Source organism: Sinohyriopsis cumingii, chromosome 2 (assembly GCF_028554795.1).
Source record: "Sinohyriopsis cumingii isolate HCF-2022 chromosome 2, ASM2855479v2, whole genome shotgun sequence".
Lineage (NCBI taxonomy): Eukaryota > Metazoa > Mollusca > Bivalvia > Unionida > Unionidae > Sinohyriopsis > Sinohyriopsis cumingii.
The window spans coordinates 152,889,945-152,916,706 of NC_142962.1; the positions used below are offsets into that span (position 1 = coordinate 152,889,945).

At 35.4% G+C, this 26,762-nt stretch overlaps 1 protein-coding gene across 1 annotated transcript in view; it reads right to left on the reverse strand.

Annotated features, from left to right (window-relative positions):
- Positions 1–667: 667 nt before the first annotated feature.
- LOC149806117 (fringe glycosyltransferase-like) overlaps positions 668–26,762 on the reverse strand; it is a 59,956-nt gene continuing 33,861 nt past the window's right edge. Inside the window, exons 6-10 of the mRNA XM_089951005.1 lie at positions 19,327–19,412; positions 16,889–16,959; positions 15,567–15,661; positions 14,690–14,772; positions 668–10,534 (exon numbers count right to left, since the gene is read on the reverse strand). Of these exons, the coding sequence (XP_089807131.1) occupies positions 10,471–10,534; positions 14,690–14,772; positions 15,567–15,661; positions 16,889–16,959; positions 19,327–19,412 (399 nt within the window). The 3' untranslated portion in view covers positions 668–10,470. The remainder of the gene's footprint in view (positions 10,535–14,689; positions 14,773–15,566; positions 15,662–16,888; positions 16,960–19,326; positions 19,413–26,762) is intronic.

The following is a 26,762-nucleotide window of genomic DNA, read 5'->3' on the forward strand; positions in this document are numbered from 1 at the left end:
TTGTCACATAATTAACTAGGCAACCTGTTCTCATTATGATTTCATACCAGCAGTGTAGGCCACAGATAAATTGTCACATCATGAACAGGTAGGCTATTTATTCTCACTGATATCAAACCAACAGTTCAGGTCCAGAATTAAGTCACATCATGAACCAGGCTATTTGTTCTCACTATGATATCAAACCAACAGTGCAGGTCCAGAATTAAGTCACATCATGAACAGGTAGGCTATTTGTTCTCACTATGATATCAAACCAACAGTGCAGGTCCAGAATTAAGTCACATCATGAACCAGGCTATTTGTTCTCACTATGATATCAAACCAACAGTTCAGGTCCAGAATTAAGTCACATCATGAACAGGTAGGCTATTTGTTCTCACTATGATATCACACCAACAGTGCAGGTCCAGAATTAAGTCACATCATGAACCAGGATATTTGTTTTCACTTTGATTTGAAACCAAGAATGTAGAACCAGATGATCTTGTCACATCATGATCTAGACTGTTCTATGATTTCAAACCAAGAATATAGGCCCCAGACATCTTGTCACATCATTAACAAAGCTATTTGTTATCACTATGATCACACACACACACACACACACACACACACACAGAGAGCCTGCATAGTGCAAGAAATTGGACAAAGACTTGAGAAAACATGCAGGTGAAATGTGTATATTTAACTTTGAAATGTTAAAAATATAAAAATATACATTAAATGTAGGAGTTCTGACAATTCAAATTAATAAAAAATGTCATTAATTTATCTATAAACACCGCCTCATTGTATGAGTAAGGTATGATGTCAAGTCGTCCAAAGTGAGAGTGTGTGTGTGTGTATGTATATATATATATGTGTGTGTGTGTGTGTATATATATATATATGTGTGTGTGTGTATGTTTTCAAAATAATCTTGATAACAAGAGAACCAGTTCTGTTGATACAATTACTTTCTTGAAAACATCATAGTAATTTTAGACAAAATTAAAACTAAAATCATGCAGAAATTATCAAAATATGAATGCAATGAACTTCTAAATGTGTACAAGAATATCTGAACACAAAACACCATCTTCTAGATTGGTCCCAAACAAATATAATCTTAAATACAAAAAAAAAACTCTTTCAGTAACATTTATATTTGGTCTCATATATTATGCATGAAAAAAAAAATAATGGATGTATGTTCACACATGGATAATTCTGTCCATATGGTACAATGTAAGAAAAATTGGTTATTATATACAAGCCACAAAAAAAAAGGGGTCATAAATATGTAGAAATAGCTGAAAATCTAATCTTGCCATTCTTCAATAACAGGCTCCATAATAAACCCAATTATTTACTGGATGGTTACTGAGTTGAAATTCATGATGTTTGGGCAAAGTTTCAAGCTAAAGACGAGCATTAATGTACTCTTATTTTTATGGAAGGAGCTGCAAATGGAAGTTGATACAGGGCTTTGTATTACAGAGTCTTGAAGCAAATTTTATTTGAATCGATGACATCCTTTGAAAGTTACTGACTGGAAACAGTGATGTAATGATATATGTAATAAATGAAATGTATAGGACATAATAACAATGGCAACAGTACATGAATCATCAGCAGAATTTGTTCAGGACTTGAAAAATCATTTTAAAAAGAGCTGGAGATCTACTTCTCTTAGTCCTTAGATAATTAATGAATACTAGCAGTAGCTCTACACAGTGTAAAACAAATTTACACAAAATACAGATACAGTTAACCTATTCAATTAGGTATATCTTTTTTTTTCTCCAAATAATTTGCACCACCACAACAATATTATACAAAGGCAGCCATGATAAATAAAAAAGTGTAAAAAAGTACATGGTGTTTTATTTCTACAGTGCACTTTAAAACCCACTTGTTAATGATTATGATGAATATTGCTGAGTTTGGGCAGTGTAAAGGCTACTTCTGATATTGCCAAGTTTGGGCAGTGTAAATACTTTTGCAATATGGAAAGGAAAAAACCTACCATCCAAAAAGCAATGTTATATAAACTTTAAATGTGCATAAATCACAAAAAACTGAATAAAAAACACAGAAAAAGATGTAATGTATATTCATAAATTTGTTCTCTATGTAAATGCATTCTTGCTCAGCAGTCTCATTTTAAAAAGAAATGAATATGGCTTTCTTTGAATAAGCCTTTTCAATGCCATGTTGTGAAATTTAAACTTGCTGAATTTTATTTTTAAATTTCTGAATGTGAATCATGTAGATAATAACATAATTATCAACCACTATATTGTAATTACTGTTATGTGATAATGTCTATAACATAAATGCATCATGTTTATCAACCACAATATTGTAATTACCGTTATGTGATAACGTTCTATATCAGTAATTACATCATGTTGATCAACCACTATATCATAGTTACTGTTATGTGATAATGTCTATAACATCAGTAATTACATCATGCTTATCAACCATAATATTGTAATTACAGTTATGTGATAAAGTCTATAACAGTAATTATATCATTTATCAACCACAATATTGTAATTAAAGTTTCGTGATAAAGTCTAGAACATCAGTCATTACATTATGTTAATACATATCTAATAGCACAAAATATTCACCATTTTTCTATATACCATCTTTGAATGATGATCCTGTATTGGAGGATTTAAAACTGTTGTGGAAACAAAAGTAGCATGACTGCATGTGTCAAACCAAATTATCTCTATAACGTAAAATCAAGATGAGGAAAATAATCCATAAGGTATTTATTTTTTCTCTTGTTCCAAAATGTGTAATACCATTTTTTTAGTTATTAAAAAGAACATTATCTGAAGGACTTGTTGCTGCATCAGATAACTTACTGAAAAAGTCGCTGTCTTATGTGTGCTTTCTTGCAAACAAATAAAAATATACCTGTGCTCACCATGTTTATCAGGTATAATCACTGTTTGGTTGTTACAGCTATTTCAACACACTACTGGCTATATCAAGCTGAGGAAATGGGAGGCATATCAAGGCAACTGACCCATGCTGATCTGGTACTGAATCTGTGATCCTTGGATACCAACTACAGTGATTCTACATATTTCCTTTTTTTTAAACAAAAATTCAAACACTTCCAACCGAGCAAGAAACTTTTGGTCTTTTATTCAGCTAGCAATATCAATACTGTTGCTGGTAACAGTTAAGCCCTGATGTGTGGCTTGTTATTTTTTCTTTAAAGTTAACTTCCAAAAATATAAAGAAGTAATGAAAGCAAAAAACCAAAACAAGAGTTCATTTTCAGGCTGGTCACCCAAAACTTTACTTTTGTTCTTAAGTAAAATGAAGCTGAAAGCCATTTTTATAACAAATTTTCTACTGAATCCTTACAATAGATACATATTCTATATACACTGTACAATTATGTATTAATAAAATCTATAACTGATCCATCTGCCAGCATCGCCCATACTTATAACAGTGAGACCTCTAAAAAACAAACTATCTTTCACCCAATTATGTGAAATCTTCATTATCAACTCCAAATTTCTTTTTCTAAACATGACAACATTTTTAAACATGAGTTTTAAGGGACTAATACTCTACTGTCTGAAAAGAATTTCCAGGAGTTAAAGATAAGACCATCTCTTCCTTGTAACTGCTGAGTGTTGAAGCCATCTTTAATATTCTGCAGCAAATAACAAGATTATCAAATTAGAGGTTGTGATAGACATTTTGGATATCAGCCTGATAACATTCAGGACCAGCTAGACATCATATGATGTCTTTGGTAAAAGCACATTAATAATAACAAGATTCCTTTTAAAGATGGCAACTATGGTGGCCACATTGGAAGTCACCATTTTAATTTAAAATCAATTCAGACATAATAAGAAGCCTTTCCGTGAAAACCCCATGCAGATATGATCATTCATTGAGAAGAATAAGTGACAAGAAAATGTTCAAAATGGCTAGCGTGGTTGCCATACTGGAAGTCTGAGCAGCATTATTTTCAATTAGGACCAACTAGACATGACAGGAAACCATTTAGTGAACATCCCATGTTGATATCACCATCAGTTCTTGAGTAGTGATAAATATGTTCAAGATGGTTGCTGTGGCAGCCATACTGAATATGCAAGCAGTACCATCTTCATTTAGAAGTAACCATACATCACATTAAGTTTTACAGTAAAAACCTCATGAAAATAGGTTTCTTTTGGGTGTGCTGAGTTGCAAAATATGATTTTTAAGATGGATGCTTTGGTGGCTATACTGGACATCAGATTGGTACCATTTTCCTTTAGGATTAACTAAACATATACAAGGTCCTTTGGGGAAAATTCCATGTTAATATGACTTTCCAATCAGGAGGAGATGCATAAATATGATTTTCAAGATAGCCACTGTGGCAGCCATAATGAATGTCAGATTGGCAGCATTTTCATTTAGGACAAACTACACATCAATAAAAATCCAATAGTGAAGTGGAAATTCATTCTGGAGTGAGAACTAGATTTTCAAGATAGTTGCTATGGTGGACCTTGTTTTGACATCAGATAGGCACTATTCTAATTTAGGACCAACTAGAGATCATATTAAAGACTTCTTGTCAAAACCCCTTGTCATATGGATTTCCATTCAAGAGGAGTGGTGATACTAATATTTTCAGGATAGCTGTGGTGGAGGATGAACTACACATCACAGGAAGACCTTCTGATATAACAATCCATATTGGACATCATACTGACACCATTTTCGATCAGAATAAACTATATATCATTAGAAATCTTCAGTGAAAAACATATTCTAATATGATAATCCATTTAGAAGGAGGAAGCAATAAAAAAAAGTTTTATAATCACTACTGTGGGGGCCATACTGGCTATCCAAGTGGTACCATTTTCGCTTAGGACCTCCTAGATCATGGGATGAATGTATGCATAAAGTTCCATAAAAGTAGTTTACAAGAAGTAGTGATTACAAACCTATGCTAATGGATGGATGGTAAATAAACAATCCCACAAGTCATCTTGGTCACTGACCAGTAGAGGTAATTTAAAAAAAAAAAATTGTACAGACAATTGTATGTCAATGTGTGGGCTTGGCTAGCACTTTCCTTTGATTCATCCTGGGGAGACAGTCTGATAAACAAATCTGCATTTCATTTATTATAGATGTTTTAAAAAATCCTGATGTAAAATATTCTTAATTTGAAAAAAATCAATATACATTGATGCTGCAACATTCCTCCAGTTATATCGGTAACATATACAAGTCTAATAATATTAAAATTCGGAACAAAGTGAAAAACTGAAGCAATGTGCTTGTTACATTTGGGTTACATAAGAATGCACTATCAAGTAATATGCATAATCAAACTCATTCATAAGCTTATATTGAGCTCTTTGAATGTAAAATAAACGTTCATTATGGACTTGCCTTCCTTCTATGATTCTGTGCTGACATGATGTAATAATCACAGGTGTATAATTATTTTAATCTAAGCAACTAATTTCAGTCAATTTAGTCCAAACAATGAACATCATCTTGTTGGATCAAGTCAATTAACTATACTACAGGAGCTATAGGGTATAAGTTTCACTGTCAATATGCAAAAAAAAAAATATATATATATATAAGCTGAGTTCACCTGAAAACAGCCCAGATCTTCTATCGCATAATGCCCTGGCAGATCTGGGTCTGTACAGTTTTTTGAGAAATCAGAAGAAAAAACAACACAGACATTTATATGTAGGCATATTATGCAACTGCAGATCAGGCCCTCTCTTGTTTGCCTCAACTTATATATATATATATATATATATATATATATATATACACACACATACACTTATACAAAACAATGCTGTTGTTTTCTATATTATGATCAACAACTAAAATCATTAATACAAATTAACTTGAATTTTACAAATATCACAGATACAACAAACAAATACATCCAATTCCAAAATTAAAATGTAGATGAGATCATGCAAGTCTGGTCCCTTTCAATTACGGTAGAAAAGTGTTTTTTCTTTCTTCTCAATTCTTGTAAAATACTTTAGCATCTTACAAAGTTCATGGAATATGACTGGTCAAATATCAAGATACAGAATCCAGCATCATCCTACTAGGGTGAAAGATCTTCCACAAGGTCAAAAGATCACATGACTAACATGTGAGGTACCAGTATGTCACATGATGACCAGCAATACACAACCAGGTGAAATAATATTGTTAATGACCTTCTCATCAAAGGTTTAAATGAAAATATAGAACTGACGATCCAGAACATATGAAAGGATTCTGCTATGTAACTAGACTACTTTGTTGTTTACTTATTAGTAGACATTATCCCTAAAAAAGGCTACATTTGAATTCAACAATTCTGATTTCTTGGCGTAAGAGAGGTAAACTGCTACAATCAGCACTCTCTAAACAATCATCTATATATTAACAATGCCAGCTGATAGATTCTTATTCTTTCAACAAATAGGCTTATGTAGGTTCATGAGGTAATAAATTCATTCAATGCTAGTTTACCTGGGTGTATAGGATGTTATAATAGTCCTGAACCCCATCAAAGAATTGCTTTGGCTCGTTTTTTTTTTATAGAGTTTAAAACAACTGTAACATTTTGCACATCCAACCATTAATATTAACTTAAATTGTTCATTTATGTCTGGCCTGGGTTAGTAGAAAGACTTTATTATCATTTCCCAGCAGAAATGGCACTGCCATAAAAAAGATGAAAGACAACTGACTAGTCTTAATTATAAGTCTACAGACTTGAGCCTGTAACTGTAGGCAAGAAACAGGCTTCCACATGACCAGTGTATTGACCAGGTTTCATGGCGAGTCCCATTTAGTCAGAAATTTGTATATTGGTAATTAATACAGACATACAGAATTTGGACTATGCATATAAGCATGAAACAGGATTCCATATGTCCCATGTTTTAATTAGTTATACAGACTTTAGACTGTAAATGCGTGGATGTATTAAAGATAATTCCACATGATCCTTGTCTTAATTAAAGATATTCTGACTCTAGACTGAAGCCGTCATCTTTAACAATTCTCATCCTCTTTGATTCCACTCATCTCATTGGATAAATTTCAATACAAATCTATAAAAAGATTGCCAAATATCATTAAATAAGTATTTCTGGTTGCTAGGAAATTAAGCTCAATTTAATCAACATGCAAAAGAAAATGTGCTAACATTTGTAAATCTCCACAACTTTTACAGCATTTGAAAAATGTAAAACGTTTCTACTCGTCATTTTCATATATGCACAAACTTTCAGTCACAGTGATCTTAATCTTTGACCTATTGCCTACAAAGTCAAAGGGTTCTTAAATACACTAAGTACATGCCATTCACAAACTTTGGTAACTCTTGATGATTGACAATTCAAGTTGTTGTGCACAAACCATTTTTCCTCTTTGTGAGTGACCTTTCCTTTGCACGTTTGACCCTTAAAAATTTATAGGGTTCTTCCCTACCCCAAACATAAGCAATCCACAAAGTTTGGTAACAGTAGATGCTCGACAATTCCTTATTATTGTACAGAAATCAAACTGATAACAAACGGATAACATAACACAATATACTCCACCTTCTGGCAGGCATATGAAGAAAGAAAAAAACATAAAATTCGACCAACCTAGTCATGCAATCAATATACATTAAACATAAATTCCTTCAAAAAATGTTCAATAATTTTAACTGTATGAATCACCTACTGATAAGAAAAGATACAAATGAAAGAAATATTTTTGGCATAGAGAAAAATCTGAGAATTAAATTCAACAAAACCCATTTGATACAGACTGATCAAAACAATTCATAACATAAAATCAAAGCATTACAAATGAACAATTACAGATTTTTGTTCCTAAAGGTTTGTTCATGCACTATGATATGTAGAACAGAAACTCAACAAAATATAATAAACAAATAAAAAAGGCCATCCAGTTTTGTTAGAAACAACAGTAAAATCATCTTCATCTTCAGAATCCATGTTACCATAATCAGTTTAAGTTTTAAAAATCAAATCTTTGTCATACTCAAGGGAAGAGGTCAACCCTACAAGTTCTCCAACAAACCAACTTCACCAAGAAGTGATTCAAGTACCTGTCAAACTTCTGACCAACCTATTTGAAAGTTAAAGTGGACATTTCAAAGTTTAGGCTGCCAAGCTCTAATAATGTGGTCACCTTCAACAATGACTGCAGAAATGTATTGAGTACTGAATTAAAAGCAGAAGATGAAGAAAGAAAAAAAATGAGGGTTTTAATTAAAGTCAAATAAAAGAGCCATTATATAAAGACATGAGGTTATTTTTAATGGTATACCAAGATTTGTCTAAATGAAGTGTTTAACAGTCATCATCTGCAACACCCTGAAATATCTTTGTACATACTCACTAATAAGAGCCCACTGCAAACTGCAAAGTCCCAGGTCTACCATCGCAAAATGCACATGCAGATCTGGGTCTGTGCAGATTGTTGGGAGTAATCAGAAGAACAAACAACATAGACACTGATCAGCAGGAGCTTTATGCTATGGCAGATCAGGATCTTTGTTGTTTGCAGTTTGACTTGACTTACAAGAGAGCATATATGGTACTATTGGACCTCAAATTCACTAAGGGTCTTAATGTTCATTTTTATTTCTGATAATAATTTATATTAATAAGTCAAAGTCATATCTGCATTTACAGAAGTAGGTCTGACAATTTTACTGCTGAATAAACTTAATGATGTGTCTCCAGGTCCACATTTTTCCAGATCAATACCATTAAATGAATGGACCATGCAACATCACAGTATGGACTGTTATGGACTATTACAGCTTTCACAAAGACTATGCAACATCACAGCATGGACTGTTACATCTCTCACAGAGACTATGCAATGTCACAGTATGGGCTGTTACATATCTCACACAGACTATGCAATGTCACAGTATGGATTGTTACATCTCTCACAATGACTGCAACATCACAGTAAGGATTATTACAGCTTTCACAGAGACTATGCAACATCACAGTATGGACCATTATTACTGATTTCATAGAACATGCAAATATGGCAACATTTTATGTATCTTGAAAATCAACAGCAAAAAAAAAATACTAACACAAGAGTTCTAAACAGTAAACCTTTAGAAAATATAGAATTTTCTAAATATTTTACACTTAATAACACCAACTTGTCTCAACTGTTCATTTTCCTTTAAAATCATGTGGTAAACAGAATCTTACATCAATGTTTTGTTTATATGAAATACACAAAATTTATTCAATGCTGGCAAAAGAACAAAGTCAAACTTGCTTTGTAAATGTCCAATGAAATGAACATTCATGTATGATCTTCTACATACATGTAGTATGTCAAATACATGATCTTCTACATACATGTAGTATGTCAAACACGTATGATCTTATACATACATGTAATGTCAAACACATGATCTTCTACATACATGTCATGTCAAACACATGATCTTCTACATACATGTCAAACACATGATCTTCTACATACATGTAGTATGCCAAACACGTATGATCTTCTACATACATGTCATGTCAAACACATGATCTACTACATACATGTAGTATGTCAAACACGTATGATCTGCTACATACATGTAATATGTCAAACACATGATCTTCTACATACATGTAATATGTCAAACACATATGATCTTATACATACATGTAATGTCAAACACATATGATCTTTTACATACATGTAATATGTCAAACACGTATGATCTTCAACATACATGTAATATGTCCAATGAAATGAACTTGTGTATTATCTTATACATATATGTAATATGTCAAACATCTATAATCTTCTACATACATGTAAAATGTCCAATGAAATGAACACTCATCTATGTTCTACATACATGCAAAATGATTTTCCCAAGGCTAGTATGACAAAAGTCATGTGGCCGAGGTAGAGCATTATAATCTAGAATAAGGTATAGAGTGACCTACTAAGGTCCATTTTACTTCTACTGACTAGAATGTGGATTATTGTACTCTATAATCCAAGCAACTGCCCAATATCATGTCATTACAATGTTTTGTTATAAGAATGCTTTTCATCATAAAAGACTGAACCCCAAGGTTACCCTCAGATACAAGATCCCTTAGGGGTTTATACCTGATGTATTGGTCCCAAATTCATCTATTCAGCCTCTCTCCAAAATAGATTGCCAGTCTTTCTTTGGGTAGATGATAAATAAATCCCCATTATGTTCAGACCTAATACAATTAATGGTTCCTAGGTCATTATATTAAAGAATAATTTGCATCATTCTGAAAACCCTTTAAATTGCAGGTACATCTTCACACTTTTTCTTCAATGACTGGTCCCTAGGTTTCCATGTTAATTTTTTTCTCCATTTCAACAGGGTAGTGTCATCATGCAATTCCTTTAGAATGACTGTTTCATATGTCATCTTGGCATGTTTGCACAATACTTTGTGTAAGGAAAAAGATGACAGTGTATAGACCAAAACCTGAGGGAAAGAAAGAATAAAAAATAAGCAAACTTCCTGAAGGAAATCAGATTTTTGAATCTTAACAAAAAAGGCACTAAGTAATAAAAAACAATATGGTTGCATCCTATTTATAATCAGTAATTTAGAACTGCAGGTTCCTATTCAATGCAATTAATGTATGACAAGAAATGCTGTTTTGCACTTTTTTGATAAAATAATTTAGAAATATCCTTTAGCTATAATTCTATAGCTTATCTTGAATAGCTTGTACATCTTTATGTAAATCACTCTCATGCTGCAAGGAATCATCTGAACATACATCATGAACCGTGACAAAAACAACTGATGTTGAAATATATTGTCAACAATCAATACTGTGCATAGCATGAAGTTTCCACAGAATGTGTTGCAAAACTGTTTAGTTAACAGCACAGTGAGCAAAAAGATGATAATGTTCCCCTTGGTGTGATGCATTGCACATACTTGGGTTTGGTAAAGGGGATGATGATTTCTTGAATTATTTTTGTTCTGATATTTTCACATCTGTGATCCCAATAATAGAAGATATTGTTTGTGAAAGTAAATTTTTCATTAAATTATGTTTCTCAAAAAGTGCTTACCCAATCACATTACATTAAAAATATTAGCCCGCTACCGTGCTAATCCAGCCCTACTAAGGTGGCAGGGTACAGTTTTGTAAATTGGCTCCATGGCAAATATCTTAACATAAGGCAATGGTGTGACTTTTTCAGCTATTATTGTTTACTATTTAAAGATATGGATATATTTGTGAACTAGGTGTTTCATGCTTGTGTTGTTCTTGAAACTGATGTCAGGCATGTACACCTTCCATAGTTACTTTGCAGTATGTTGATAGTGAAATAGCAATAGTCGGCTAGGAAGAAGAGCTAGCCTCCCATAGCAGTAAACACACGGGTTTGGGACAAGTAGAATATCTCAAAAACGGCTTGGATGACAACTATTTTCAATCGCATCAGCCTGTTTAGTACACACTGTTTTGCAGAACTGTCATCTAGGAAAAGAGCTTGTGTTTACACTGTGAGCATCACATGGTGTCAAAAATGACCTTCGGACATGAAAATTGCAGATAGAAATTTGGGGTTGGGGTGCATAAACTTCTGCTATGAACTGCCATTGACTTCTTTGGTCAAGTGGATAATATTCTTATACTTTGTTTTAATATAGGCATCCAAAAATATGGACCTTTTTGACCTCACTTGTGTATTTGATTTTTTATGATTTTTTTTATACTAGGTCACTGATTGAGACATTAAATTTGTACATGAAAACTGGCCCCTGCCCCGCATAAAGATGAAAAATGTATTTTTGTATCTCATGAACCAAAAGGGCAATAACTCTTGCTCATGACCTCCCCTTGGCACTGCCAGGTGTCACTAGTTTTTTTAGCCAATTGATATACAAATGTGGATGCTCATATGGCGGGGTGGCTGAGAGGGTTTTTAAGTAACGTGATTGGGCAAGTATTCTCAGAGAAATACAACTGACTGAAAAATTTGCTTCCTCTTTCAAATACATTTGCCAAGCACATTATATTATGAGATTAGGTAATAGGAGGAGAGAATGCTGAGCATCCAACCTCTACCTCAGGTATCTGTCTAGGGAATCATGGCTGGATTTCCTATGTGAACAATAACCCATTCCACTACTTACATAAGCAACACAGCCTAGGGTCGTTTGATGTGTGACCCTTACACATGGTTAAGAACATCAATATTGAAATCTTCCTACCTACACAATTTCACTGGTGAATCCAGCGAAGCTGATAGGATGTGTTGTTTTAATTGAGTCTTGTGGCTGTCTGTACTGCTGTCACCAGACCTACCAGATTCAAGAAATGCCTCTGCGAAGCTAAAACTCTGAGATAAAAAAATTCTGCAGGCCAGCCAACAGCTTTTATTCTATCTTGGATCCGAACATCACATTCAAATACAAGGCTCACAGAGATTACTGGAATCTAGCCTTAGATAGTAGCAGGGGTCAACCATTGCTCCTCAAAGAGCCAGAGAAAAATGAAGGCCAGTTGAGAGATTGAGGCACTCAGAGGGACAATGTTATTGGTATAGCACCAGTTTCCCTTGTAAGCCTTCAGAGTGGAGGGTCCTCTTGCTCTAGAGATTCTCTCCTTCACAGAAAGTTTGAATTTATCTTGCAAGGCTGCCCTGATACGAGCCAAGCATGCAGAAGAAGTCAGTTTGGAAAAAAGAAGGAACACCTGTGACTGTGGTTGCTTGAGATGATTGAGGTTGGCTGGAATCTTCATGGGCAGATCTATCACTAGACCAAGAAGATCGGTTACCCAGGGCTTGTCCCATCTATGAGGGGCTATCAGAATCATCTTGCATGTCTGACCCTGTAACTTCTGGATTATGTTTGGTATCAGGACCGTGGGATGGTAAGCAAAAGCCCCAAACCCACCTACCAACTGATTGACAGTGTACCCATGGCCAAAGCTTCAGGTTCTGGGACTGGAAAGACAAAGGTGGGGAAGTTGTGATTCCACTTTGTTGCCAAAAGGTCGATCATCAAATGCCCCAAAAGTGCACACACCCATGTGAAGACCGAAAGACTGAGGCCATTCCATGTGAAGGCCTTTGCCTTTCCTGGATAGAACATCAGCAAAGATATTGAGTCTGTCATATGTGCCTGATTTGTAAATGGAAATCAGAACACACGTCAGGTGATCTGGTGTCCACATTTGAGGAGATAGGTCACCATGACAGAGTTGTCAGACACAGTGAGGACCATTTTGCTGAGAGTCAATCTTTGGTGTAAGGCACTGATGACAGCCTTCATTTCTAGAAGGTTGATGTGTAGAGGCCACTCCCATGGCTCCAATGTGACGCTGATGGTAGTGATATATGGCAACAGGTGGACACCCCGACCGTAAGTATTGGTGTTGGTACTTTGTGTTATTTCCACTTGGGGCTCAAGACTGCCAATAGAGAAGTATTATACTGTATTAAGGGAATGGAATTTATTTTGAATGACAGAAGGACTAAGTTGTCAGACTGAGGACAGGAAAAAGTGATAGCAATGCAATTACAGCAGGTAATGCATTACTGCTAAAACAAAATGACCTAATCATTAAATTATGACATCATCATTATGACATCTCTTCTTACCTAAAGGTGAATTCTAGGAGAGCTTGGACATTAAATGATTTGATTGCAACTTGTCTTGTATTAAATAAGTCCCATGAATGTGGTGCCATTTTCATTCAAGTCCAAGCTGACCATGGGATGAATGTGTATCAAGCTTTATGGCAATCCTGTTTAGTAGATGTAGTGATAACAAACTTATGCAAACAGATGGACAGATGACAGACAATGGAAGAACAACAGGCAACCCCATATAGTCTTCTAGTCTATGACCAGTAGAGCTAAAAACTGGGGTACTAGTTGTGTTGAAGAGACTGTCATGCATTGTATTAAGCTGCAAGACAAGAAGGGTAATAACTCTAACAAATACAGTTGGCGCAAAGTGATTGTTGTTGTTGTTGTAGGGTTAAACACCATTTTTCAGCACAAGATAGGCTATATATGGCAGCCAGTATAATTGGTGGAGGAAGAACCCTGGGAAGAACCACAGACCCACGAGAAGCTAATGGCAGGCTTTCTCACGTACCAACGTTAGCTGAGCCTGAGACTCGAACTCACAGACAGAGGTGAGATGGCAGTGATCCGTAATGGTGAGCACTTTAGACCACTCAGCCACTTGGGGCTCTGCAAAGTGATTGTCCACATGCACATCTCCATGTGATATATATCATATAATATTTATCAAATTTCAAGGCAAGCCATACAAAACTGCAGAACTAGTTGAGCTAACAAGGTTGTGTCACATACAGTATAAAAAGGGCAATAACTCTAAAACAACTGCAAGAAGAAAAGTGATTTGTTGACAAGCGCATCTTCAGGTGATGACCATAATATTTATCAAGTTCGACAACAATCCATCAAAAACGGGGGAATAGTTGTGTTCATGAGATTGTTGGACAGAAGAATGGACAGACACTGGAGAAGTCACTTTATTTTTGGCATCCATATGAATAGTAATTTTGAAATTTCAACATTTCTTATTTGTTGTTTAAGTCTGAAAAATCCTAGATGGAGAGTAGTTTTTGAGACTGACCTTGTGGGATCCTTGTTTTCATCAAATCCTTCAAGTCTCACTATGTTGTTTTTCTCTCCATATTTAGCATAGCTGAAGGTGATCTGAAATAGATATTAAAAGTGTCAAGTACAGATGATAAAGTAGTCATAACTATATGGTGTTGTTGTTATTGGGTTTCACGCCATTTTTCAGCACAGGATAGGCTATACATGGTGGCCAGTATTAATGGTGGAGGAAGAACCCGGGAAAAACACGGGAAAGCACCACTGACCCACAAGAAGCTACCAGCAAGCTTTCTCACATATCCAAATTGGCTGAGCCCAAGACTCAAACCTATGAAGACAGAGGTGAGATGGCAGTGATCTGTGACGGAGAGCGCTTTAGATCACTCGGCCACTCGGGGCCCCACTAATTGGTGTTGATATTTAGCATAGCTGAAGGTGATATGAAATAGATATTAAAAGTGTCGAGTACAGATGATAAAGTAGTCATAACTACATAAGAGTTTATATTTAGCATAGCTGAAGGTGATATGAAATAGACAATTAAAAGTCATTACAGATACTAAAACTAGCAATATGGTGTTGGTTGCTATATATTTCAATGCAAGATGAAATTATTAAGTTGGTGTCTACATAATAACCCGCCTTAAAAAAATAATGTGGCAAAGCCCACATAAAAGACTCATAAAGAATTGTTTTTGATTATTTTTAATCTAAACAAGTTCATTTACTTACAAGACAATGTCTAGTATTGAACTTACTTCAAATGGTAAAGGAAAATTGGATATAGTGCAATTTTACAACAAACTTTTCCTAGACCTAAGGAATGTCATGATTTTCCTCATATGTTCACTTTGTCTAAATTTATTTTATTCTACTTAGGTAATTCTCACCTGATTTTTAATTTCTGGAACACGTATTTGCCACAGGGCTTCAAGATGAGAACGGAATTCATTTATCACAGTCAAGTCATTGTGTAAAATGTAATCTGAAACAAACAAACAAAAAATCCCTGCCACAGTGAATATGAAAACAAAAAAGCAGAACCATTTGTTAAACTTTAAGCCCTTCAGGCAAAAATCTTCTCTTTCTGGTTTATAACACAAGTAATGCCTCATACATACAAATATATATATATTCTCAGGGTATCTGCAATATCATAACTTCAAACCTTCTGCTATAAAACAAAAGTACCTCAAAGTGACTGACAAGAATGATGAAAAGGATGAAAAGAATTCTGAGAAATCCAAGACAAGGCTATTTCTTCTTTTTAACTGCCTTGTGATGAAATTGTCTGATATTCTTGTCTTTCAAGACACCTACCATAGAGGACAATGGATGCAAGATTGGCACTATTTTCATTTAGGGCCACTGTAACAAATCTTTTGGTGAAAACCCAATATAGGCATGACCATCTGTTCAAGAAGAGTAGCTACAACAAAATTTCTTAAGATGGCCATCTCTTGGAGATTTCACTTAGGACCAACAGACGACTGTCTCAAGTTTTCTGTTGAAAATGCCAAGTCAGTATGACCATCCATACTGAAGTAGTGATAACAATACAAGGAAGATACATGACAGCCTAGCCATACTGGATGTCATTATTTTCATATTTTCATTTAAGATCAACAAAAGAAGTCATCTGGTGAAATACACATCAATATTCCTTCCATTTATGTGAAACAGTTTAACATTTTCACGATGGTTGCATGGTGGCCATATTGGATGTTACAATGACAACACAAGAAACTTTAACGAGTAAAAATGTTGATATGACCATCCATGCATGACAGCAGCATTAACAAGATTTTGAACAATACTTCCGTGATGTAGGACCATTAACAATTATGACCAACTAGACATTGGGATGAATGTTTGCATGAAGTTACATGGCCATCCTCCAAATAGTATAGGATTAGTGATAAACTTGTGCCAAGGAACAGATGAACAACAGGCTATCTCATAATTCTGGACTATAAGCAGCAGATGAAAAGTTTCAAAACATTCAATAAACTGCATCTGTTCCACCATCTGGACATAGATTTCAACAATTTCATCATGTCCCCACTTCATATGTGAAACTTCTTACTTCTCACATGCATGATACTGGATATGCTTCACAAACGTGAAAAATACATGACTGAAATGAATTTAATATTTAATTAACAAATTTTGATATTTAACTATTTAATATTTTTTAAATAAGAAATCATACTTATAATGTAACCAAGAGTGCAGTCATCTGGCAGACGTATCTTTTCTCCTACAGTCATCAGCTTTCCTCCCCTGTAAAATACAAAAAAATGTCAAAAACGCTTGTGTACATAGTTACTGTGATGTCAAGACTGCAAATATAAAATATAAAATCATTCTTTTCGTTTAAGTTTTTTGTTTCTAAAAATTTTTGTGCATTTGCATTTTTTCTGTTAACATGCAAGCAGTATACACTTAACCCAATTCTAGTAATTTATTTTAAGGACCATTACAAAGTAAAGATAAATACTGTGAAGGTGAAGACAAAATTCTATGCTATTGGTTGTTGTGGGTTAGGATTTGGAACTGCAAATTTATTATAAATAAATAAATGTTTAACAGCCTTCACTTCTTTTTTTGGGGTACTAGTGCTTGTTGATTTTGTGGTTGCTCACAACCTTAGATTTAAGACCTAACAAAAAATAAGCCTCGTGTGATACCAGTTCTTTCCCCTTTTCTTACTGAAACAATCCAATAATCAATAAAGCCCATTTATTATATGCTCATTTTTTTCTCTGTTAACTTTACATTGTCAGACATTTCAGTATTTATAGGTTACTGCATTTGTATGGGAAAATATGAATGAGGATTTTTGGATGGAATACTGCCCTTGGGAGTGCAGTATATCCATCCGACAAAACGATTTCATATTTTCCCATACAAATGCAGTAACCTATAACTATTTGATAATTTAATATTACTGGAATAAAACATTTTCTTACTATTGCCTTAAATCTATTTGGTGTGAGATCAGAAAGTACTAGTATTACTTAAATTGAAAGAAAAAGTATTGAAATGATGTAAAAATGTAATTACTTGTTTACATCTATCCTTCATTTGAGTGAATATGCTATCAAAGATACTTGCATGACAAAATTGCATTTATTTTCTGCAACTTTCTGACTGGGAATTTAGCAACAGTTGTGATCCACCTGAATTAATAATTTACAAATGCTTCTAATTACAGGTAGCAAAATTTTGTATTAAAGTTTGAATTTGACTGAGCACACATTTAATCCAAAGGAACAACAAGACTGTAAGATCATGTAGAATAATTTATTTTCAAAAGTCTCAATTTTTGGGAGTTTTGCATAAAAAATATAGTTTGTGGTCACTTATATTCATGGAATAGACTATCATAGTTTACATATTTGCAGGTATTTAATTTCATGCAACAATCTACAAACATCCAAACTTAAGAATACGAAAGAGCAAAACTGCGCTGACAAGCCATGTCAGTCATTTCAATGGTTAAGATAATGCTACCACCTGTCTGAGCACAAATGAAACATCTGTCAAGATAAATCACTGACACTCATTGTCAATCGGAACTGACACTGCCAACAAAACTAAACTACTAATCAGTTACTGAAGTAATCCACCGCATCCAATCAAAAATAAGTTGTTCAAATCTGAACACTGTTCCTACATGATTCAGACAAGGGCAGCATATAACTTGAATGAACTGATAAATAAGCAACTTTCCAGTGCCAGTCCATTTTTACACAAATACCTTTTACTCAAATAGACCTATAATGGCTTCCCTCAATGTTAAACTTACAAAGTATCCGTTTTAGGTCAACTGCCTCCACAATTTTCAGCTGATGTAAAATGCACCATGCTCTTGGTAAGTTGGTATTACATACGAAGGGAGGCAACTTATGAAATGCAATAGATGTCGCTAGGATAAAGCATCAATATATCTGTTCAATCCGCCAATGGTGTAGATTGGGCTATCATATTAAAATCTTGGCTAGCAAAGATGTAAGCTGATAAAATCTTTGTCTTTAATGAAAATATGTTCTGCTGAGAACATTGCTGACTCAGCCAAGTGGAAGTCTACATATTCCACTGCAAGTATGTTTTCCATTTGTTTTGATCAAGATCATACAAGCACTTTGCTCTCAAACTTAAATACTAATAAATGCTTAAAAGAAGGATACCAAACTGGTTTCAATCTGTATTTACTTACAACTGGTGCTAGAATAAATTAAGTTCCAGAAAACAATCTTTCAAGAGATCAAAGCTAGGTTAACCTTGTAATCTTCTACAACAACTGGCTGAGTATGAGTTAATTTGGGTCCAATTATATTTTTTAGTACTTGCCTGACTGGGTGTGTGGACTGTTAAGAGATTTTTCAAACCTTTTCAAAGGGTTGCAGGTTCAATACCCACCCAAAGCAGCCTGGGTCAGCTACCTCTGTGCAATTTTGCGAAAGGCACTTAGCTCCCATTTTCATGGCATCATGTAGCCAACAAGGTGTCACAAATGCCATTATAATGAACAAAATAAAAACAAACAAAACCACTGATTTCTAGTTGCAATGATTTCTTGTCCTAACCAAAACTGAAACCTTGTGTACCCCAATCCAGAACAAGACACATAACTTTCTAGCTTACCCAGCATATGGTAACATTTTCAGCGCTAGAGCCTTACTGATACAAATTCCTGCACCTCCAGTTGCAAACCAAAATGCAAGCTTTTGCTGAAAATAGAAAATTACCAAGTTATTACTATTGACAGATTATTTGCTTTACGTCGTTCTTAGAACTGAAAAATTATTTAGAAAAAAATGAGGCATGACTATTTTCAGTGAATGTTTTTGTAATCTGTCCATTCCTTTTAAAAAGATATGAAGAGGTTTTGTTTTTGATTAACTGATATAATGGGTAATATGATAATAATTTATCAGATATGTATGTGATTATCAGGGTTCTTAACTGCCATGTACCCTTGGATTTTCATGTGTACAGATTTCTGACAAATGGATATTCCAACTTGTGCATTTTGAACAGACACATTTATTTCAGCCAGGGCATCTGTCTTAATTACCCTTGATTTGCCTCTGGTGTAATTTTCTACTGAGCTTACACTGTCCGTAACAAACTATGTGCCAGTGATCGACATTTGCCAGACTACTACTTACACCTTATTCACCCCTAAGTAAAATCAACATGAACTGGGTAGAGCAAAAAGTTGTTGATGTCATGCTTCAGTGGACATAGCTGCATCAAGGTTAGATTGTTTTGAGAGTATCTTTGACCTTTATGATAAAGGGAATCAATTACAACTTGACTGGATTAACTTCTGAATCAAATACTGGCACTTGTTTGATTGCCCATCGAAATACATGTGATTCTACATGTGGTAGGACAAAACTACCATTTTAATAGCTGTCTACCACACACACCGTTTTATAGTTATAATGTATCACTTTTGAAAATTAAAAAACTATTTTTTTAAGATCACAAGAATCAGTATAGTTGTGTATATTCTCCCCATATTATAGTAGGAACAAGTCTATTGGACTGGAAATGTAATACCAGTGCAATGATGTGTGGTAATCAGGTTACAATACTGACATGTGTAAGCAACAATCTGTTTATTGATTACCTTACTGTTGTAATTTTGGAGAGCTCTGTGTGTGTGTGTGTGTGTGTGTGTGATTTTTAATGTAACTTTAACAATTTTAGTCATATCACTACGATGTCTGCAAGACTGCTCTGGTGGCCTAAGTGGTTAGAGCATCTGCCTGAGGCCTCAGATGCGGGAGGTTGTGGGTTTGAACCCCAGCTGAGTTATGCCAAAGACTTATAAAATATGGTACTAGCAGAGACCTCACTTGGTGCTCAGCATTAAAAGGTTAGTGTTAGGACTGGTTGGCCTGGTGTCAGGATAATATGACTGGGTGGGACATGATGCCACATATCTGCGGCATGATACCTCAGTGCTAGACATCACCATAAACTGCCACACAGCAGACATCATAGCAATATGAGTGAAAAATTATTCAGGCTATATTAAAAATCCAAATCACACACATACATGACGTCTGCAGTGTGACAAGTTAGAGTAATGTCTAGTGATGGGTCATCATGTCGCAAACATGTAGCAGCATGTCCCAAGTCACATTATTCCAATACCAGGCCAACCAGTGCTAACACTAACCTCTTAAAGCTGAGTGTCAAATGAGGCAGTTGATAGTACTGTTTTTATTTCTTTGGTATGACTCGGCTGGGGTTGAACTCATGACCTCCCATATCCAAGGCAAATGCTCAAATCACTTAGGTCACTGGAGTGAGACCTTAAGGCCAAATGTGGAATGTTTATGAGGTGTTACAAGTTCTAAAAGGATCAAAGGTGGTTCATGGTGGCTTTCAAGCCTTTTAATAAAAATATGGCGACCCTTTGATTTTTTTTTTGGCACAGGTGAATTGCTCTTGCATTGCACATGATGCTTACAAAGGAATATTTAAGGGAAGCTGAAACAGGTTTTCAGTTCAGTTCATGTCAAGATGCCAAAACCTAACTTTTTCCCAATACTAAAAAATAAAAGGACAACAAAAAAAGAAAAACACTGGCTAAGAAATAAGAAACTCAGAAATACATCTCATGTCCAACTCGGAAACTTTAACCTTAATATGATTTTGGACTGGAGCAGTACTGGTTTAAAAACCCAAACGCAGACAAAACTGAAGTCAGATCTTTCTTGCAGGCTGAGTGTAGTTGTTTTGTCATTGCCATATTCTAATGATGACAGGAAACCATTTTCGATTCTTCTCAAAAATAAAAGTACTCAAAGGGAAATCTGGCAATATAAGAGCCTGTTAAAAAATCTTACTCAAAAGGAATTCTGGTGATTTGAGAGCTTGTCAAGTGTGAAACTTAATATTATCACGATTAATCAGTGGTCACCAGTAATCTTGTGAATGCTTGTGGATGTTATGTTTAAATCTTGGCAGTGAACTTTAAAATGTACACCTCTTCATTCTTCACTGAACTGTCATACATTCGCTTGTATTGACTAATCACAATGGCTCAAGAAGTTATTTTCCTGTCACTGTCTCAGAAATGACGCAGTAGTAATGATCAATCTGACCCCCAGACTCCAAATAAACAAAAGTTAGTAACAATTATGAGGAGAAGAATAAATCTCTTAATGTTATGAGATCTTAATTATCAGTTAGAAAATAGTGAAAAGTGTTTCCCTTTATGCAGTATGTGGCAAGAAACCAATTTTTTCTAGTAAAAAATGTTTTTTTGACAAAACTTAATCATAACACTACTGCTACCTCACAAACCCAGCCCACCTGGATAACAATTTAACTAAAGAAGTTAAAAGTTTTCTGCCCACCAGTGTCCATCAGGTAGAGTGATCTCCCCTTATTATAGGGATTGTTGCCCAATTCCATGAATATCTCTGTTACTACTGGAGTGTAAGGCATGCTCTCAATGTAGATGTAACTGGGGAGAGTATGTGTATTATGACTGGTTATGCATTTTACTGGAAAATAATTAGTTTCTTCTTTAAAGACATTACCCTATCATAATACATTAGGAGAATAGGTAAGAGGTGGAGGGAGATATGTTCCCTTACTCCAGAGAGATCATCTCCGGTCCCCCAAGGTTATGTGAGACACCTTCTAGATAACCCCACTGGAAAAGACTCCATCTGTTGGGAAGTGGCTTCAGAAGGGAAACATTTTCCCTCTTGCAAATCCAGCAGAAGTCATGAGATAGCATCTGTATGAAACTGTTAAACAATCGGTTTAGTCCGATATCCAGGAGAGAAAACCCACTTTATTCAGGATGAAAATGCCTATGTTGATATATCATTCTTCCTGTCTTTGAAGGTAAAATGAGGCACGATCTCCCTTGATGTAATGGCTCAGTCTTTCTTAAGTACACTTCAGAGCTCTCAGTGGTCCTGTTGATGACCTTGAGATGAAGATGAAGTGTCCAGAATTGATTTATTACCAATACGTCATTCCTCACCAATAAGAAATGTATTGCTGACTTTGCAGGCCAACTGCGAAAGTAGTAAGGAAACAAAAGATTGGTGAACTAAATAAGCTCCCGAGAGCAGTTCCAATGGTATCTTGTTTGCCAGAACAATAACCATGCTAACATCCACTTGGTCTTGGGCCTAATGACATTGGTCAAGTGGAAACCAAATGAACAGAAGATCAGATCAGTCTCTCACTTGTTGGATATCCTCTCTTCAATGATAGCACAGTAAGCCAGTGATTTTGAAACTGTAGGTTTCAATGTGATTGGTGCTAAGTTTTTCTCATCGAAGAGTCACAGAAGTTAAGTACTGAGGTATGGGTACATACACTGCTATAAAGTGTTTTGTGCACTGCAATAAGGTCATCTTCAATTAGAGGCCTTTGTATGCCTCTAAAGTGGATATCCATCTCACTTGAGGATACTCGACCATTTGTTCTGAAAACTATTTGTTCTTAAAGGCATATTTCATAAGATACCAATGTGCAGGTTCTGTTACTCTGGGATGGGGTGAAACAGCTACCATTGTGGTTTCTTTAATTCACATGAGGGAATATCTCAAATCTAGCAATTCTGTTGTGATTGATGAGGTTGCTCCGATATTTCCCATTTGAGTGTAGTAATCAGGATGAGGAGAAACTCAGATTTGCTGACTCCTGGATCCCTTTCTGGATCAGAGGTTTTATATATATTCAGCCATTTCAGACTATAAAAATAAAGTTAAATATTCAGTCGTTTGTGTACAGGACTGGTGAGAAAAAGATTGAGGTTTTGGCATTGCACCTCGACACCAAAAGGCCTGGAACCTACCATTGCATTAATCCAATTTCGATCCTTGAGAACACATTCTTTTAACTTGAACATTGATTCCAGACTTCGTCGACCAAATCTTGAAAGGGTACAGGGTTGGAGATCTTGACAAGAAGACTGCATGGTCTCCACAATTAATGGCATTAGGACCTGTTGTTGCATTCCATCGCAAATCCATCATGATAAATGAGCTGATTGAATGAACTTAGGCTGAGGACCAACTGATGAGTGCTACGTTGTAGCTGAAGCACTCTGACCAAAAGCTTGGTATGGGTTCTGAGTGTGATACCGAATCCCCAGAAAACTTGTTGGGTCCCCATGATTTTATGGTAAATCTTTCCCATTCAGCCATGAGAGATTGGAGCCTTCTTCATGCTGGGATCTGTGATAAGGGTAGAAAAGGGGGTGGGGCTGTATGTATGTCATTGAGATATAATGTTATTGTGGTACACTAAAAGTGAATGACCTCCCTATAACTCTTCCACCTAGTTGTAGGATTGTTTCCCACTGGCATGTGCTCTAGGGACATCCCTGCGGCCTTGTCGGTTGCCTTGTAATAGATGATGAAGGCTGCAAACATATATTGGGCCATGAATGGTCTGTAAGATGGATCTACATAGTACTGCATCTTTCTACCATGTGCCTGTTGTAAATTCATAGATCAAGGCTATAATATGTTGCATCTTGGTTAGGAAGTGGACCATCCTATGAATATGCCACTGCTTAGTATGGAGTGCCCTGAATTGATACGGTGATGTATCATGTATATATTCTGGTCGTGGACCCTATGATCTCATGTATATGGTCAAGTCTGGTCAAAATGGAAATAGGACATCTAGGTGGGGAGAATGTCATCCAGTTTATTATGTTGGGGCGGGTTAAGGGATATCTGATGCATGTAATCCATGTAATCAGCTCGTGCATCTGCTGTATGAGAGGATACTTTTGCTTAGCTCTTTACCACACTGTTCAGCAACAGATACAGAGTCAAAACCTGAGGTGGCAAGGTCTATAGGAAATGCCAGAAATGATGAGTCCTGTGGTGGTGACCTAAATAGATTCCAATTATAGAAGCAACTGAAGTAGAATCTTCCGTAATTAATTTTCACCTGATGTCAGAACTGTAGATCTGGAGAGGTAGGAAAAAAAGAGGACGGAAGTCTAATGGTAATAGATGGAAGACTTCAGTTCAAGTCTGCAAGGCAGAATTCACTCATCCAAGTAAGATCTAAGAATTGTTATCTATATTAAATTTGTTTTAAAAAATTCCTTCCATGATTATATTTTATCTATAAATGTATTTTGGATCTGACCTTGCCAAATTCAAGTTCATGTTGTGCCAGACTAGTAACTTTTATTTTGGTAAACAAATAATACATAGTTAATATTTCCGTATGAGTGTGGGTTAAATATGAGGATCATTATCAATAATGATGAACATATTTATTTGGGTCTGGGTCAAGGACACTGGTATTCCCCATGGAATAGTCTGTTGTACCTGATGTTTACCACGTTCTTCATTATAATTTTAGCAGCAGAATTATCTGTTTACAACTTAAAATTTTCTAGAAATGATCCTTAGACTTACATTTTAGCTCTTCTTTTGTTTCTTAGTTTTTTTTAAAATAATCTTGTTTACCTGAAAAATTATTTGTCCTTGCATTTAACATCTTTAGTAGAATCAGTTCTATTATTGTTTTCAGTATTTTAATGGGTGGAATAATTTATTCAAATTATTATATACTGGAAACATAAAACTTGAAATTATAGCAAATTCAGACAGGGATATCTTGGATTATGTTATTGTCAATAATTGGAAGACTGTCAGTACACCATGACACTTCAGGCTACTGGTACATCAGTGTTAGATCTTTTTTTGAACACCAGTGAAGTCAATGTCTCTTGCACTACCTGTGAAGTAGTTGGAGAATATCAAAGATGGTGGCCCACTTCACTTGCAGCAGTGATGAATCAGATCCTGTTACATCTAACTTGCCGCTAAGTTATGTCTCTTGGGTGGCAGAGGCTTGTGGGCAAATGAAGAGACATCAAAAGATGCAAAAGGGTGTCTATATAAACTGTACATCTTTGACAGGAAGTGCCCAGCAGCATTATGGGGTTAGAGTATGAGTATGAACTGTTGGCTTAGAGTTATTAAACCAGTCATGCAGGAAATGGTCAGCTTGGCTGGCAAGACATTGTACAGTTCTTGAGGTTGGAATGGGGTATAGGATAATGATCCACATATCCAGTCCATAAGTCTGATATGCGAGACTGTAACTAATGCTTGTTGCTGTTCTCCATCTCGTCCTGAAAAGATATGGTTCAAACACTTGCATGCAAGCCAATGTTTTCGTCCCACAAGCCATGATTGACTTCTGCCCATGATATGCTGGTGGGATGACAACCAGAGAACAACACATGTTGAGTGGCTGTCAGACTGGTCTTGCCCAGGGTCTAAATCAGGAAGACAAAACAGAGCAGACTCTATATAAATTTAGTGTTGTGAGCATCCAGCATTCTGAACTTGCAAGAATCTGTGCTGGGTTGCCCACTATGATACATACCTGTAATGGGGGTGCACATGACCCATACAGGTAGAGAATATAGCCTCAGAATTAATGCGAAGAAACTGGATGCTAAATAATCAATTCTAGTCCCAATTAACCTGTAGGCATAGTTCTGAGTGCCTGTACTGGTAGAATCACTGGAGCATCGCTAATAGTACTTACATGTACTAAATGGAAGGCAAATATCAATTCTAGTAATAGCTTACCTGTTGGAAGGCCAATTGTTGATTGCCTATAGAGATAAAAATCACCTATGCAAGGCTTTTAACATGCATAAGCTAAACGTGTTATCTAGGAGGGCTGGATTTGCCTAGGTGGTAGTTCTCATAAGGTATTGATTGGGTAAAGTATTTTTTAATTTATATTTAAATTTGTTTTTTGGTCAACATAAATGTCGTTCTTGGGCACCTGTATCAAGAAATCACAAGAAACCTGCTTTTAAAATGATTTCATTTATTTGGTAGGGACCCTTTGGCCTCACTTTTCTTTTTCTGGAGTGAATACTGTGTGCATATGTATTTGTGTGTGTGTCCGTATATATATATATATAAAATAAATTTTAAAGATTTTATTTATTTATGTAATCTATACATGTTCTCATCATCAAAAATTCTTCAAAACAAACCCTTATCTGACATGCTATCCCAAACATCAGTGATAGTGCAAGA